Genomic DNA, 13,832 nt, shown 5'->3' on the forward strand with positions numbered 1-13,832 from the left:
TGCATTGCGTACGGCCCATGCATTCTTTGCACTGTGGCAGGATGGCTTCGACCCGGCATCCGACCCTCTCGCTGGGGTTTCAGGCTTTCCCGTGACTGTCTGCTTTCGAGGCCTTAAGAAGGAATACCCTCCTCCTCTCCCGGTGATAGGTGGTGCCATTGGGAGAGTGATGGAATCCCCCCCCCCATCGCTGCCTCGGCCCTCGCACGAGCAGGTGGGATTCCATCTCTCCGCATCTGTGTTGCCTCGCCAGATTCTGTGCCTTCCAGGCCAATGTTTCATTTGCACGCAGATGGGTCATCTGGCCAGAGCTTGCCCTCGGCGTCAGACTAGGAGAATGCCCCCCGGTAGTCCCCCCTGCTACTTCCTACTCAGATCCTCATCAGGGGGCCGAGGGAGGAGCAGCTTCCTAGGCCGCGGAGCACCGGGTTTCGACCATGGATGACCCATCAGCCGGAGAGTGGCGGACGGTTGGCCATTGCTCGGGTCGCTGGCCGAGCACCAGAGCTAAGCGGTGTCGCCGTGCGCGCCAGGCTGGCAGCATGCAGGAGGATCCGATTCTGTCAGAGAACCGTTTCGAGCACTTAACACAGCACCCGCTTGTAGACGGTAGGCCCCCTCTAGTTACGGAGAGGGCCCCTCTGCCCCCCTAATGTGGCGGCCGATTCCTCATCGCGACTTCTCCTCTGGCCCTGAGTGCCGAATGGGGCAGGTTTACCCCACCCTCTTCGTCGAGCCTTCCCCAATAGCCTTCCTCTCCGATGGATACCTCTGAACAACGTTCTCTCCAACCTCTCCGCCTCCCCGCTCTCCCTCCCCTGCTCCCTCCCTTCCCCCACCCTTGCCTTCGACTCTACCCGCAATCGCTCATTTGTCCCTTCCTCTTCTGCTGTGCCTACTATATCCTCCCCCCCCCCCCCCCCCCCCCCCCCCTCTCTCCCCACCTCTCTAGAGCATTCCCGTTGGCCCCCTACAGCCCCTGATCCGGAGAGGGGACATCCAGCGAGTTTGGTTCATTGCATGATTCATCGTTTCTCAAAGCCGATGGAGATGACGAGTGAGGGTTCTCCCACCTGAGTCTCCAGGCGAGCACCAGGATCTTGGGGCAGCCTGTGGATTATAGTTTCTTCTGGTGGCTTTCTATGGAAGGGACAGACATGTTTGAGGAGACTGTAGCCCCTATTCGAATATGTGTGGTCTTCCACCATTCCAGACCCTCTACGCCAGAGAATGGTGCGATGATCTTCTCTTTCCCCTTGAGCGCAGCCCTCGGGACAGAGAGGGATCCAGAGTCGGTGGCCGCTACCATTCATGATGGCCCCCCCCCCCCCCCCTTTCTGGTTAGATTACCAAAAAGGAGTCTGCTTCCAATACAACTTTGCGGGTGCCCAGGGTTCACCACTGGCTGCACCTGTTTCTTCCAATACAATATGAAAACAAGAAAAACATCACAATATCTGAATTTGCTGATAATTTCAGCACAAGTGAGCATTCCCGGCATCAAGCACATGCAGGACAACTATGGACAGCCCATAGCACTCCCACATCAGCCTGGGACAACTCAGCAACATCTTCCTCCTGTCTGGCTCATAGAGCAAGTTGACCAGCCGTCAAAGGCTGTTTTCAGCAGGCGACCAGCCCTCAGTAGCCACAAAAGAAAGCGACCAGCAGTTGTGCACAAGCCTGCAAACCTCCGGTCGGAAGGAAAACTGTCTAGAAGCCCACGACCAGCTCTTCCTCCCTGTTTTTAACCTCTGTCCAGCCTCTATTCAAGCTGTAAATCCACCGGCCAGCAGTGGAGAACATGCAGAAGGAGTCGGCCAGCTTCTCCCATGCATCCGGTGAACTTGAGTCGCGATGGGCGGCTGTAGAAACTTGCCAACAGGCTGAAAACCAGCCGACCAGCCCTCATGCATTCTGAAAAAGCATCCGCGTCCCCTCCAATCTAGAGTTTTGTCAATAATAGAGGCTTCCCTGCTGAAAATAGCCCACACGTGTGCTTCACCTACACGAAGGGGCTCTAAATAATGTCCAGTGCCCGGTCTTTGGCCGCCACGTGTATTAAATAAGTCCTGCTCAATGTGTACTCACTTATAAGTTGTCCGCTCACTTATAAGTGAGTGTGAACCTGCATCCATAATTATTAGCATGTAAACTCATAAAGCTGTAAATTGAGTTTTTGGGAATACTTACCCCACCTGTCAGTCCCGAACAGGTGTGCACATACACGTCCACAGGGTGCCCAGGGGTCCCCGGGCCCCATGGACAACACATGCAGAAATCTCAGGCATTGTCCAGGCAAACAAGACAAGTCATTCAAAGATAAAATCAAAGTCATGCACACACATGAGTGCAATTATATTGGAAGAAACACCCATATGCTCAGTTGTATCCAATAAAATGTCCAGGGCTCATGATACTTCCGGAACCTTCCCAGAACATAAATACACAAGTTCTCCAAGATAGCTAGTCCCAGAGACTTTCATCATGTCAGGCTACATGGCCATACATGTACACCATGTCAGGCCCCACAAGCCACACATGTACTATCATGTCAGGCTACACTAGCCATACATGTACTGTTGTCACCATTTGGCCACCCGAATGGTTCACTCTTGCTTTCACACTATGTACATATTGGATTAGTGTCCATGGCTTATGGAATATGTCTATGCAGGTGATTGCCACGTGTCATGCTGTATAGTTGGATATGATATTCCGCTGGGACTTGATGTTATCATGCCCCGAATATCTGGAGGACTTGGCTTTCCGCTGGGACTTGTGCCTTTGTGTACATGCCCGGAAATGCCTGGAGGACTTGGCTTTCCGCTGGGACTTGTGCCTTTGTGTACATGCCCGGAAACGCCTGGAGGATTGGCTTTCCACTGGGTCTGGTATTGCGTATACTTGCCTGGAAACGCCTGGTATTATATGGTTTCATGAACGGAAATTACTCATGCCAATGCTGCATTGCATAGCATCTTTATGTGTTTGCCTGCAAATGAAATTGCATGCTGTTTTCATGCCTGCATGACCTATGTGTAGTTCCGGGTAAGGGGACGCCCGCCCGTGAACCGTGCGTGTGAAACTGTCTGCTGACATGGTTGTGTGGCATGTGAACAGGTGGTAAGTATTTCCCGATCTAGGCTCAAATAGCCCTTAGGACTTGGCTAATATTTTTAAGTGAGTGCGTTCCCATTTCATTAAAGTTTGGGCGCCCAAAAGTCACTTATAAATTATGACCTCTTCCAAGTTCACACTCACTGAAGTCCCGAGGCGGACAAGACTCAATGTCCAGGACCTGATCCTCCCCTTTTACTCATAAATGGGCATCTCCCCATGTCCCTTCACCTGATTGGACCCCAATTCACTTACTTATTAAGAGAAATTCGTGTTTTCTCTTCATGAGGATTTTTGGAGGCTGAAAACTCTGTTTTCCCACCATTTCTCTCCATTTCCAAGCTCTCCATAGCCATACCCAACTTGCTAGGGTGTTTTTCAAGCTTCCAAGAGTGTTTCCAAGTGCTAATCACTCTCCTACTCACTCCCAATGATTGAAATTCAGCAAAACAGCTCTCATTTTTGCTGTAATTTCTGGTCTTTTTGCTGAAAACCCTAATTTCAGCCTTCCTTTCTCAAGTTGAACCATAGGGGAAGCTTTCCCAAGGTTCCCTTCATCGTCTTGAAGACTTTTGTCGCGAAGGATTGCGGCAAATCGAAGATATCAACACTTCTAAAGCTTCCAACGCGAAGGCTTCCGCTTGCAACAACTTCTATGAAGACTGGTAAGGTAATTGGACAATGTATTGTCATTACTTACTCAGTAGAAGGGCAGGACTCCTTGTTTAGCCGCCCTGTGTAGTATTTCTCTTGTCCTATGTGCTCTTGAAGATATTGCTACCTTGCTTGGTAGAACATAGAGCCAATGGTAGAGAATATGGGCACTGAAGTCGGGCCGGGCATCAAGGCAGCTCCTTGGTGATCTACATCGACATACCATTGTTTTCTAAATGCTGAATTTCATATGCATTGGCATGGAGGATTCGGCAATGGATGCCCGTGAAACTATGTATTGAATTTCTCCAATAGTAATACAATTTACTCAAGGGAGGGGTCGGCCGTTCCGGCTCATTATGTGCCTCTTGTCAATTCAGCAATTTACTTCTTGTATTTGAGCAAGTGTCCTTCAAATCTTAGTGTATTTAAGTGTATTGATTAGCATTGTGTTCAACCAAGTTACTGTAACTCGCAGCAGCGGTGCCCGGGGGACTAGGGCCTTTGACACACTTGTTGATACCATCAATGCATATTAAAATATTTAAACATCCTGGAGTCCACCAGACCCCTTTCAGACTGGGAAATGTCCAGGCTGGTGACATCCTCCCCAACTTCTTAAAAGTTGTCCGCAACTTTAATCTTCAAGCCATATATTCAAGATATAATCATGCCCCATCGATTGGGCGAGACGAGACAGTCTCAAAAAATCCAATATAACTGAAGAATCCATGTCCCAAAGAAATGGGCGAGACTAAATAAGTCTCCATAATACCAATATTAAAATCATGTCCCAAGATAAATGGGTGAGACAAAACAGTCCCATAAGTCCAGATAGCATAATCCATGCCAATGCATATGAAATTCAGCATTTAGAAAACAATGGTATGTCGATGTAGATCACCAAGGAGCTGCCTTGACGCTCGGCCCGACTTCAGTGCCCATATTCTCTACCATTGGCTCTATGTTCTACCAAGCAAGGTAGCAACATCTTGAAGAGCACTTAGGTCAAGAGAAATACTACACAGGGCGGCTAAACAAGGAGTCCTGAAAACAATCACTCGCAGGCATAGATAACCTGGTGTTCCATACGCATTTTTGCTATACATAGTTTATAGGTATTTCGGCCACCAACTCACACTACCCTCTCAAGTGCCCATGTTCCCTTCCATTTGCTCTCTATTGTTCCACCCACACATGGTAGAAACAATCTTCAAGAGAGCACGTAGGACAAGAGAACACTACACAGGGTATGTTGTGCTTGTCACTATCCTTTGAAGTGCCCAGGGTTCCCTTCCATCTGCTCTCTATTGTTCCACCCTCACATGGTAGAAACAATCTTCAAGAGAGCACGTAGGACAAGAGAACACTACACAAGGTAAGTGAACCATGAGTTCCATAAGTCCAATGCATCCCAAATAAAGGGAGCCAAAAAGAATAATCCATCCCAGTAAAAGGGAGCCATAAACATAATCCATAAACTTGAGGATGGATCCAAATTCCTAGAAAAGAAGTCCAGGAATCCATAGACCTATATACCATAATTCTTGTATACCATAACTCTTACCACATACTCCGTGCTAACCACACACCTTGGAGTAGAGGTGAACTTAATCCATAAAAGCATCATATCCATGAGAGAACCAAAGATTTCTTCTCTATAAACTCGAACAGATTCGTCCATAGAAATTGCCTGTTAAGCCCAATATCTATATAAATCTCGTCCAAGAAAGAAATCTCCATAGATATATTCCATCCCAATAAAGGGAGCCATGAAAAGAATTCATCCCATTAAAGGGAGCCATAAACAATGTTTCCCTGAAACCATCTCAAGGCAAACAACAACACCTTTCTCCTTGCATAGCTATACAAGGGTTAGTGAACATCAAAAACACTTCATAGCAAAAGCACTAACTTTGCAAACTCAAAGTATACTTAGCTTTTCTTTTCCAGGTTGGTCATGAAGCCAAAAGAAATATCTCGTCACCATATCCTTAAGATATCCTGAGATATATCTCCATATAGCTTGCCTGTAAGCTTGATAATATAATCCACAATATCCATATGGAAAGAGTGCGAAACGTGTGCACATAAAGCCAACTTCACACTTCCACGATAAAATTCTGTGAATTCATAAATCCTTAGATCAACAAGCTGTCTACTGCTCATGCTCTTGCTTCATAAGCTATGAAGTGGCTGGCCATGCTTAATAGCAATGATGGTAAGTGTGGTCCCCACTTGAGATCTTTTCTCTTCCTTATTGATAGAAAGAAGCCTCCGCTTCCAAGAAAGCCTATGCTCTGATACCAATGTAACTCGCAGCGGCGGTGCCCGGGGGACTAGGGCCTTTGACACACTTGTTGATACCATCAATGCATATTAAAATATTTAAACATCCTGGAGTCCACCAGACCCCTTTCAGACTGGGAAATGTCCAGGCTGGTGACAGTTACAACTGTCATGTGAGGCTCCATATGCCACACAGACACACCATGTCAGGCTACACCAGCCATACATGTATGTCATGTTAGGCTCCACATGCCACACATGAAAAATAGAAAAATAGAAGCTGTAAGGAATTTTATGACAGCAGCCAGCCGGAGGAGAAGCATCTCTTCCCCTTTGATCATTTGTCTCATGCCCTTATATGAAGTGAGGCTGTATTTAGCCTGTCGTGGTTGTACTTAGCCCTTTGTTGCTGTTTTTCTTTAACTAATTGAAGGTATTTTTTCCGAAAACGAAGAAGATAATACATGTGATCCATGAGTAAAATGGTTCAGGAATTGTTATAGACATAGACATTTGGCATAAGAGAATTGGGCATGTAAATGTGCAAAGAATGAGGACTGAATGTTTGAAAACATGGAAAGGAAAAGAGAAAAGCGCATCTACCAAAAACTAGGTCCTGAGCAATACGCAAGCCATGAATGTACAATGAAATAGGTAGATCTCATTATATGTTACCCTCAAAGAAACAGAAAGGCAAGAGAGAGAGAGAGAGAAGAAGTAGATTAATCATTACGTAGAGAAGAGAGAAAGAAAGAGAAAGAAAATCATAATAAATATCTACAACAGATCCTTAAGCGTCTGTGAGACCAAAGGTGTTAAAATAGTTCCATGAGATTACATGATCATGGAAACAAAAGAAAATGAACTGAATACAAGTTACGAAGAGAAGAAGAAAGAGATTGTGAAGAGAAAAGAAGCAAGCGATTAGGAGAGAGCTCTTTGGGACCAAAAGGTAGTACATGTGATCCAAGAGGGATTAGAAACAGAGAAAAAGAAGTAGGTGACATTCAAAGAAGGAAAGAGGTGATTTGAAGCAGGTTGCACACGCTATAGGGAGTTCCTCCACTTAATAACTTTCAAAACCTTCATATCCGTATCAAAAAGTGATTCATTACTTTTTAACTTTTTAATTTATTAGATGTGCTTCAAGTAAAATAAAATGTTTTTCCTAATAAAAATGTAGGCAAGCGTCTGGTGAACTTTTCACTTTTTTAATTTTCCAAACAGTATATCTGGGCCCAATTTCTGAGATTCAAGTCCGTTGGCATTTTTCCAAATGAACCTTCTATGTTTGTTTGCAGAGTAATAGAAGATACTGGCATCTCATCATGGGATTGGTGTCTGGATGGCCAACAGTCAACCTATCATGCTGTGTTTCCAAGGGCTTGGACCATTTATGAAGGTTAGATAATTATAGCGATACTATAGAGTCCTTGAGGACTGCTCAAATATATGAAGTTGTCTTTTCAAGCTTGTTGTTCAAAAAGCAGCATGTTCTTAATAATAGGGGAACCAGATCCAGAACTGAAAATATCCTGCCGTCAAGTCTCACCCTTCATTCCAAATAATTACAGAGAAAGCTGCCTACCTTCAACTGTTTTTTCTTATACAGTAAGATCTTCTTTACAATAATTTTGCTGGGCCATTTTGGTCACAAACACATTACTTGTTAGTTTCTAGTTATAAAGTCAGCACAGCAAGGCTTAAGTGATTCCTGGTATATATATCGTGTCTCTGGACAGTTGGTCAATACAGGAAAGAGCAGTGCAAATGTGAGCTTGCTTTTCACATGGGAGGTAAGAAAGCAGCAACAAACATTTACAGATATGCATATAACATGCACATTCATGTGCGGATGCACATCCACGTGTATGTGTGTGTGTGTGTACACTGCTTTTGAGATGGGCGGTGATGGCATGTAGAAATGCATAGACATTCTTTCATGGTGGTTGATGTGTTTTGATTTAAGTTAATTGTGCAGAACTCCATAGGTGGATCATCACACTTGTCTGGTGGGCATTTCAATGAATGCTTTGAGTACGCCCCCTTTACAATGTGCTTGATTTTCTTATTTTTGATTTTGGTTCATGCCACTTGATGATCCACTTGCTAGTCCTTGTGAGGTGCCTACTTTTGTCTGTCATGCACGTGGTTGAAGGCTTAACTTCGAGTAAAAATGTAAACAATATAATGTAGGCTTTTAGAGGGCGAGGATTTGAATTTATTGTATTTTCTTGCTTGGCAGAGAGGAACATGGCGTTAGTGGCGTTCTTTTACATCACAAGCAAGTTGCTGATCTTTTGCTCTTTGTTATGAGGGTTGGTTTGCAGATTGCTTTTTCTCTTTTCCAAACATTATCTCGCTTCCATCAATAGCTTTTACAAAAAATTACTTATTTGCTTGTATTTATTCATATAACAGAGAAGAGACGGATGGTTGGCACACTAGAATATAAGAATTAAAGTGTCATGTTTTCATTGCGATATTACGTTGAAGACTGAGCTGGTCTATTGCCTCAACTGTCAGGCCCTCATACATTAAACCAACTTCTCTATAGAAGGTAGCCCATCCATTAGAAATACAAAAGTCACTTTGTAACGGAAGGGCAATTGTAACACGAAAATCTTAACTATCTTCATTGTGATATTACGTTGAAGACTGAGCTGGTCTATTGCCTCAACTGTCGGGCCCTCATACATTAAACCAACTTCTCTATAGAAGGTAGCCCATCCATTAGAAATACGAAAGTCACTTTGTAACGGAAGGGCAATTGTAACACGAAAATCTTAACTATCTTCAACCTTGATTAAACATATAAACATAACAGAGAAAGAGAGAAGATAGACAGTTTTGCATAGTACACCACACTAGGGTATAGCAGATGGGCTGAACAACACCACCCCGCGCCCCCCCCCCCCCCCCCCCCCCCCCCCCAAACCCCCCGTCTTTATGGTTAGATTACCAAAAAGGAGTTTGCCTCAGATACAACCTTGCGGGTGCCTAGGGATTCTCCATTGGCATGCACCTGAATCGTCTAGTACAAGATGAAAACACAAATAGAGTGTGGAATTGCATCAATAATTATTAGCATGTGAAAACATAAAGCTGTAAATTGAGTTTCAAGAGCACTTAACACACATGTAAACCACCTGTCAAACCAAAACAAGTGTGCACACACACGTCCACGGGTGTCTAGGCATCCTTGGCCCCATGGACAACACAAGTAGTAATCTTAGGCATTGTCCTGGCAAACAAAACAAGTCATCCAAAAATAAAATTAAGGACGCACACACACATGAATGCAACTAAACTGGAAGAAACACCCTGAAACTACACCGACTAGGTGTGAAAGTCCTTGAGCACCGTCTCGTGAACAATACGCTTGTGAACACTAAAACAAACTAGCCACAATACACAGAATCATTGAAAGATACATCATTGCTCAAGAACTGCACAGTACACCACCATATTGGGGTCGCGAACGGGCCGACCCCCCTTGAATACTGAAGTACATTATTGGAGTATTTTATTGCATACAAAGTTCCAAGGGCTTGCTAGCCAGATAATCCATGCAACGCATAATATAAAGACATATTACCCAAACAACTATTTGCCGGTGAAGAATGTTGAAGCCAGACTTGTCGAATGAGTCAATACAACCAGCCCTGACTCCTCATACACCTAGAGTTGTGTGAACACCAGCGCTCTTGTACTATAGCCTCGCACAACTCGCAGAGGAACGGGCTCGGTCCTCCCAAGTGTAGGAACACAGATAGGTGCTCACACTCTACGAGTACACGAATAGGTACTTGTAGTAGATCTGGTACACAAACTGGTACTATTAGGGTTTCAGCAGGTACAACCCTGAGTACAGTTCTGATTTTCAGTAAGTACAGCTGGTACAGTTAGGTTTTCAGCAGGTGCAATAGGGAGTACAGTTCTGATTTGCAGCAAGTACAGCTGGTACAGATAGGGTTTTGGCAAGTATGGTGGTTGGTACACACGGTACAGCAGGCACAACAGGTACACAGCAGGTGCAGAAGGTGCCCACAGTAGGTACACAACAAGTACAACCGGTATTGCAGGTACAGGAGTTACAGTCGGTACTGCAGGCATAGAAGGTGCTGCAGGTACAGAAGGTATTGAGGGTACAGTCACAGAAGCAGGTACAATTAGGGTTTCAGCAGGTACAGAAGATGCCCACAGCAGGTACATAACACTGAGCAGGTACTGTTAGGGTTTCAACAGGTACAGCAGGTACTGTTAGGGTTTCAGCAGGTACAGCAGGTGCAGAGGGTGCTGAAGGTACTGAAAGGAGCAGCCGACCAGCAGAAAAAGGGAAGTGAGCCAGGGAGAGTTGGGCGCTAGCTTCTAGGAGAAGGGAAAGTGCAAAGAGGTGGAGAAGAATGGGGGAGGAGGTGGAGGGGTCCAAAGCCCTTGTGCCATGCGGCACGGCCCACCATAATTAATGGTGGGCACCTGCTTAAAGTGTCCACACTTATGAGGCCCTGTGTGGGTGCCCGACATTTGGGCTGACCACACTTTTGACCTTGGGCCCCGGGCATTGAGCCGGTGGCTAGTGCCCAGCTTTAATAAATGTGAACTGCTAAGGTTATAAAACCTTTGCAATAATAAACAAGGGTTAAATGAACACCTACCACAAACCATGTCAGAATATAGGGCATTCACATGGCTAACAGGTGGGCGTCCCCTGCTCGTGAACTGGACACGTCATAACATGCATTCACACGAAAATGAGTCATGCGAAAACAGTTTCAAAGAGGCAAAGATGCATGCATATGTATTATGCAATGGAAATATCTCCCGTTCCTAGAACCTGTAAATAGTAGGTCTTCATGAGCACGGAATTGGCTCAATGGGAAGCCTAAAGTGGCATCTCTAACAGTGGGTTCCACGTCTTGGCCACACTATGGGTGACACGAGGCTTGGCCTCCTGTAGGTGATGCGAGTCCTGGCCTCAGTACGGGCGACACGAAGCTCCCTGGCCTCCCGTACCTTGGCATGAAAACAGAGGAAGACCACTTGGGCGGCCAAATGGTGACATCGCCCCCGTCTTCTAAACAGTTGACCTCAACTGAAAGGCCTCCAAATATGTATGAAGAAGTGGGTAATTTTTGAAGTAGTCCTCATCAACCCATTTTGCATCGATAGGCAAATAGTTCTTGAACTTCAGAAGATATCTCCTGGAAAGCTTAGTGGCAAGTAGCTTTCTCTCCTTGTGAAACACAATCTGTTCAGGTTGAAGAACTTCCTCTAGCTCATCAACCTCTAGGGGCTCTTCTGTGTGACAGGCTCTTCTGATGTCCACAGCAGGTATACAGTAGGTACTGTTAGGGTTTTAGCAGGTTCAGCAGGTGCCCACAGAAAGTACACAGCAGGTACTGTTAGGGTTTCAGCAGGTACAACAAGTGCCCATAGCAGGTACACAATAGGTACTATTATGGTTTCAGCAGGTACAGCAGGTGCTGAAGGTGCTGAAGGTACTGAAAGGAGCAGTTAACCAGCAGAAAAAGGGAAGTGAGCCAGGGACAGTTGGGCACCAGCTTCTAGGAGAAAGGAAAGTGCAAAGAGGTGGAGAAGAATGGGGGAGAGGAGGTGGAGGGGTCCAAATCCCTTGTGCCATGTCACAGCCCACCATAATTAATGGTGGGCACCTCCTTACAGTGTCCACACACTTATGAGGCCATGTGTGGGTGCCGAACATTTGGGTTGGCCACACTTTTGACCTTGGGCCTTGGGCAGTGAGCCAGTGGTGGTGGCCGGTGGCCAGCTTTAATAAATGTGAACTGCTAATGTTATAAAATCTTTGCAATAATAAACAAGGGTTAAATGGATACTTACCTCTTGTTCACATGCCACAAACCATGTCAGAATACAGGGCATTCACATGGTTCACGGGTGGGCGTCCCCTGCCCGTGAATTGGACATGCCATAACAGGCATTCACACGAAAAAAAGTCATGCGAAAAGAGTTTCAAACAGGCAGAGATGCATGCATATGCATTATTCAATGGAAATCTCTCTCTTTCTTGGAACCTATAAATAGCAGGTCTTCCTGTGCATGGAACTAGCTCAATGGGAAACCTAAATTGGTGGACTCCATGTCTTGGCCACACTACGGGTGACACGAGGCTTGGCCTTCCGTAGGTGACGCGGGTCCTGGCCTTAGTACGGGCGACACGAAGCTCCTTGGCCTCCCATACCTTGGCACGAAATTAGAGGAAGACCACTTGGGCGGCCAAATGGTGACACACCCATGTGCTGTGTTGTATCAGTTAGGTAAAAGGTTCAGGAATCCAGAATCCTTCTGGAACCATCCCAAAAGATAAATACAAAGTGAACATGAGGATAGCTAGTCCTGGGAGAACACACCATGTCAGGCTCCATATGCCATACATGTATTGTCATGTCTGGCTCCATAGGCCATGCATGTACTATCATGTCAAGCTCCGTATGTCACACATGCACAGTAGGAAATAGAAGCAATGAGGGGTTTTGTGACAGGCTTCTAAGCAGTTGACCGCAACTGAAAAACTTCCATATAGGCGGTTAAAAGCTCCGGATAATCTTGAAAGTAATCGTCATCCATCCATTTTGCATCCATAGTTGACTAGTCTTAAGATACTGGTGTACAAGCTTGCCTCCCGCTTGCTTACACTTGTGAAAAACTATCTGCTCTCAGGATGTAATACCTCCTCAAGTTCATCCACCTCTGGTGGATCTTCCAAATTGGTTCCATAGGAGGTGGTCCCACATAAGGCCTTAACAAGCTGACATGAAAAGCATTATGTATTTTCCAATCATCGGGTAATACCAATCTATAAGCCACTCCATTTATTTTCCGTAAAATTTGGAATGGTCCATAATATCTGTTCGAAAGCTTAAGATATCGGCCCTCTTTTACCTGGTTGCTTCTGAAGTCGTGCTTTCTCGAACTTAAGTAACACCCAATCACCTTCTTTGAAGATTACTCGTCTCTTGTGCTTGTCAACTACCTTTTTATGCTTAGTTTGAGATCTTTCTATGGCTGTTGATACTTGTGTAAATGCAGTATTCAAATCTTTGACATACTCACCTCTACAAAAATTTCATCTTTGGTTTGTAAGATAGGTGGTAATACCACCTTGCCATAATCTATCTCAAATGGACTCTTCCCAGTCAAGGAATGCACCGTGTTGTTGTATGCAAACTCAACTAGGGGTAAATATTTCTCTCAATTTGATTTTTGGTCAGATACATAACATTTGAGCAAATCACGTACGGCTAAATTTGCTATCTCACTCTGAGCATCTGTTTGAGGATGATAAGTTGATGAAAAATTGAGCTTCGTTTCCATGTTATCAAACAATGCCTATTTAAAACAAACTAGTTGTTCGAGGATCTCTATCCCCCACCACGATAGATTTGGGTATGCCATGATGTTTGAAAATCTGAGCAAAGAATAATTTAGCCATGTGTTTTGGCTTAATTGTTTTCTTCATAGGAATAAAGTGTGCATGTTTGCCAAATTGATCAATAATAGTCCAAATAGCATCATTACCATGTGCAGATTTCAGTAGATCCGTAATAAAATCCATGGCAATAAGCAAACCAGGTGTTTTGTGCCTGTCGAATTCAACTTTATGGCACACCAAACACTGACGTACATAAATGTCCGGCCAAAAGAAATATCGTTCTTCCAAAGCCTGTAAAGTAGCCAGAATACCATGATGTCCTAGGAACATACGGAGGATCATGACAGTCTTCCAT

General features: G+C 45.0%; 1 protein-coding gene across 2 annotated transcripts in view; it reads left to right on the forward strand.

Annotated features, from left to right (window-relative positions):
- Positions 1-13,832, forward strand: part of LOC147616244 (uncharacterized) — a 148,811-nt gene that overhangs the window by 62,887 nt on the left and 72,092 nt on the right. For both annotated transcript variants that reach the window (XM_086777262.1, XM_086777263.1), the window contains 5 exons: positions 7,365-7,465; positions 7,571-7,674; positions 7,806-7,859; positions 8,045-8,100; positions 8,309-8,347. In XM_086777262.1, coding sequence (XP_086633388.1) covers positions 7,365-7,465; positions 7,571-7,674; positions 7,806-7,859; positions 8,045-8,100; positions 8,309-8,347 — 354 coding nt within the window. The remainder of the gene's footprint in view (positions 1-7,364; positions 7,466-7,570; positions 7,675-7,805; positions 7,860-8,044; positions 8,101-8,308; positions 8,348-13,832) is intronic.

This window comes from Cibotium barometz, chromosome 38 (genome assembly GCF_041138505.1).
Source record: "Cibotium barometz isolate CiBa-2024 chromosome 38, ASM4113850v1, whole genome shotgun sequence".
In the NCBI taxonomy this organism is placed as follows: Eukaryota; Viridiplantae; Streptophyta; class Polypodiopsida; order Cyatheales; family Cibotiaceae; genus Cibotium; species Cibotium barometz.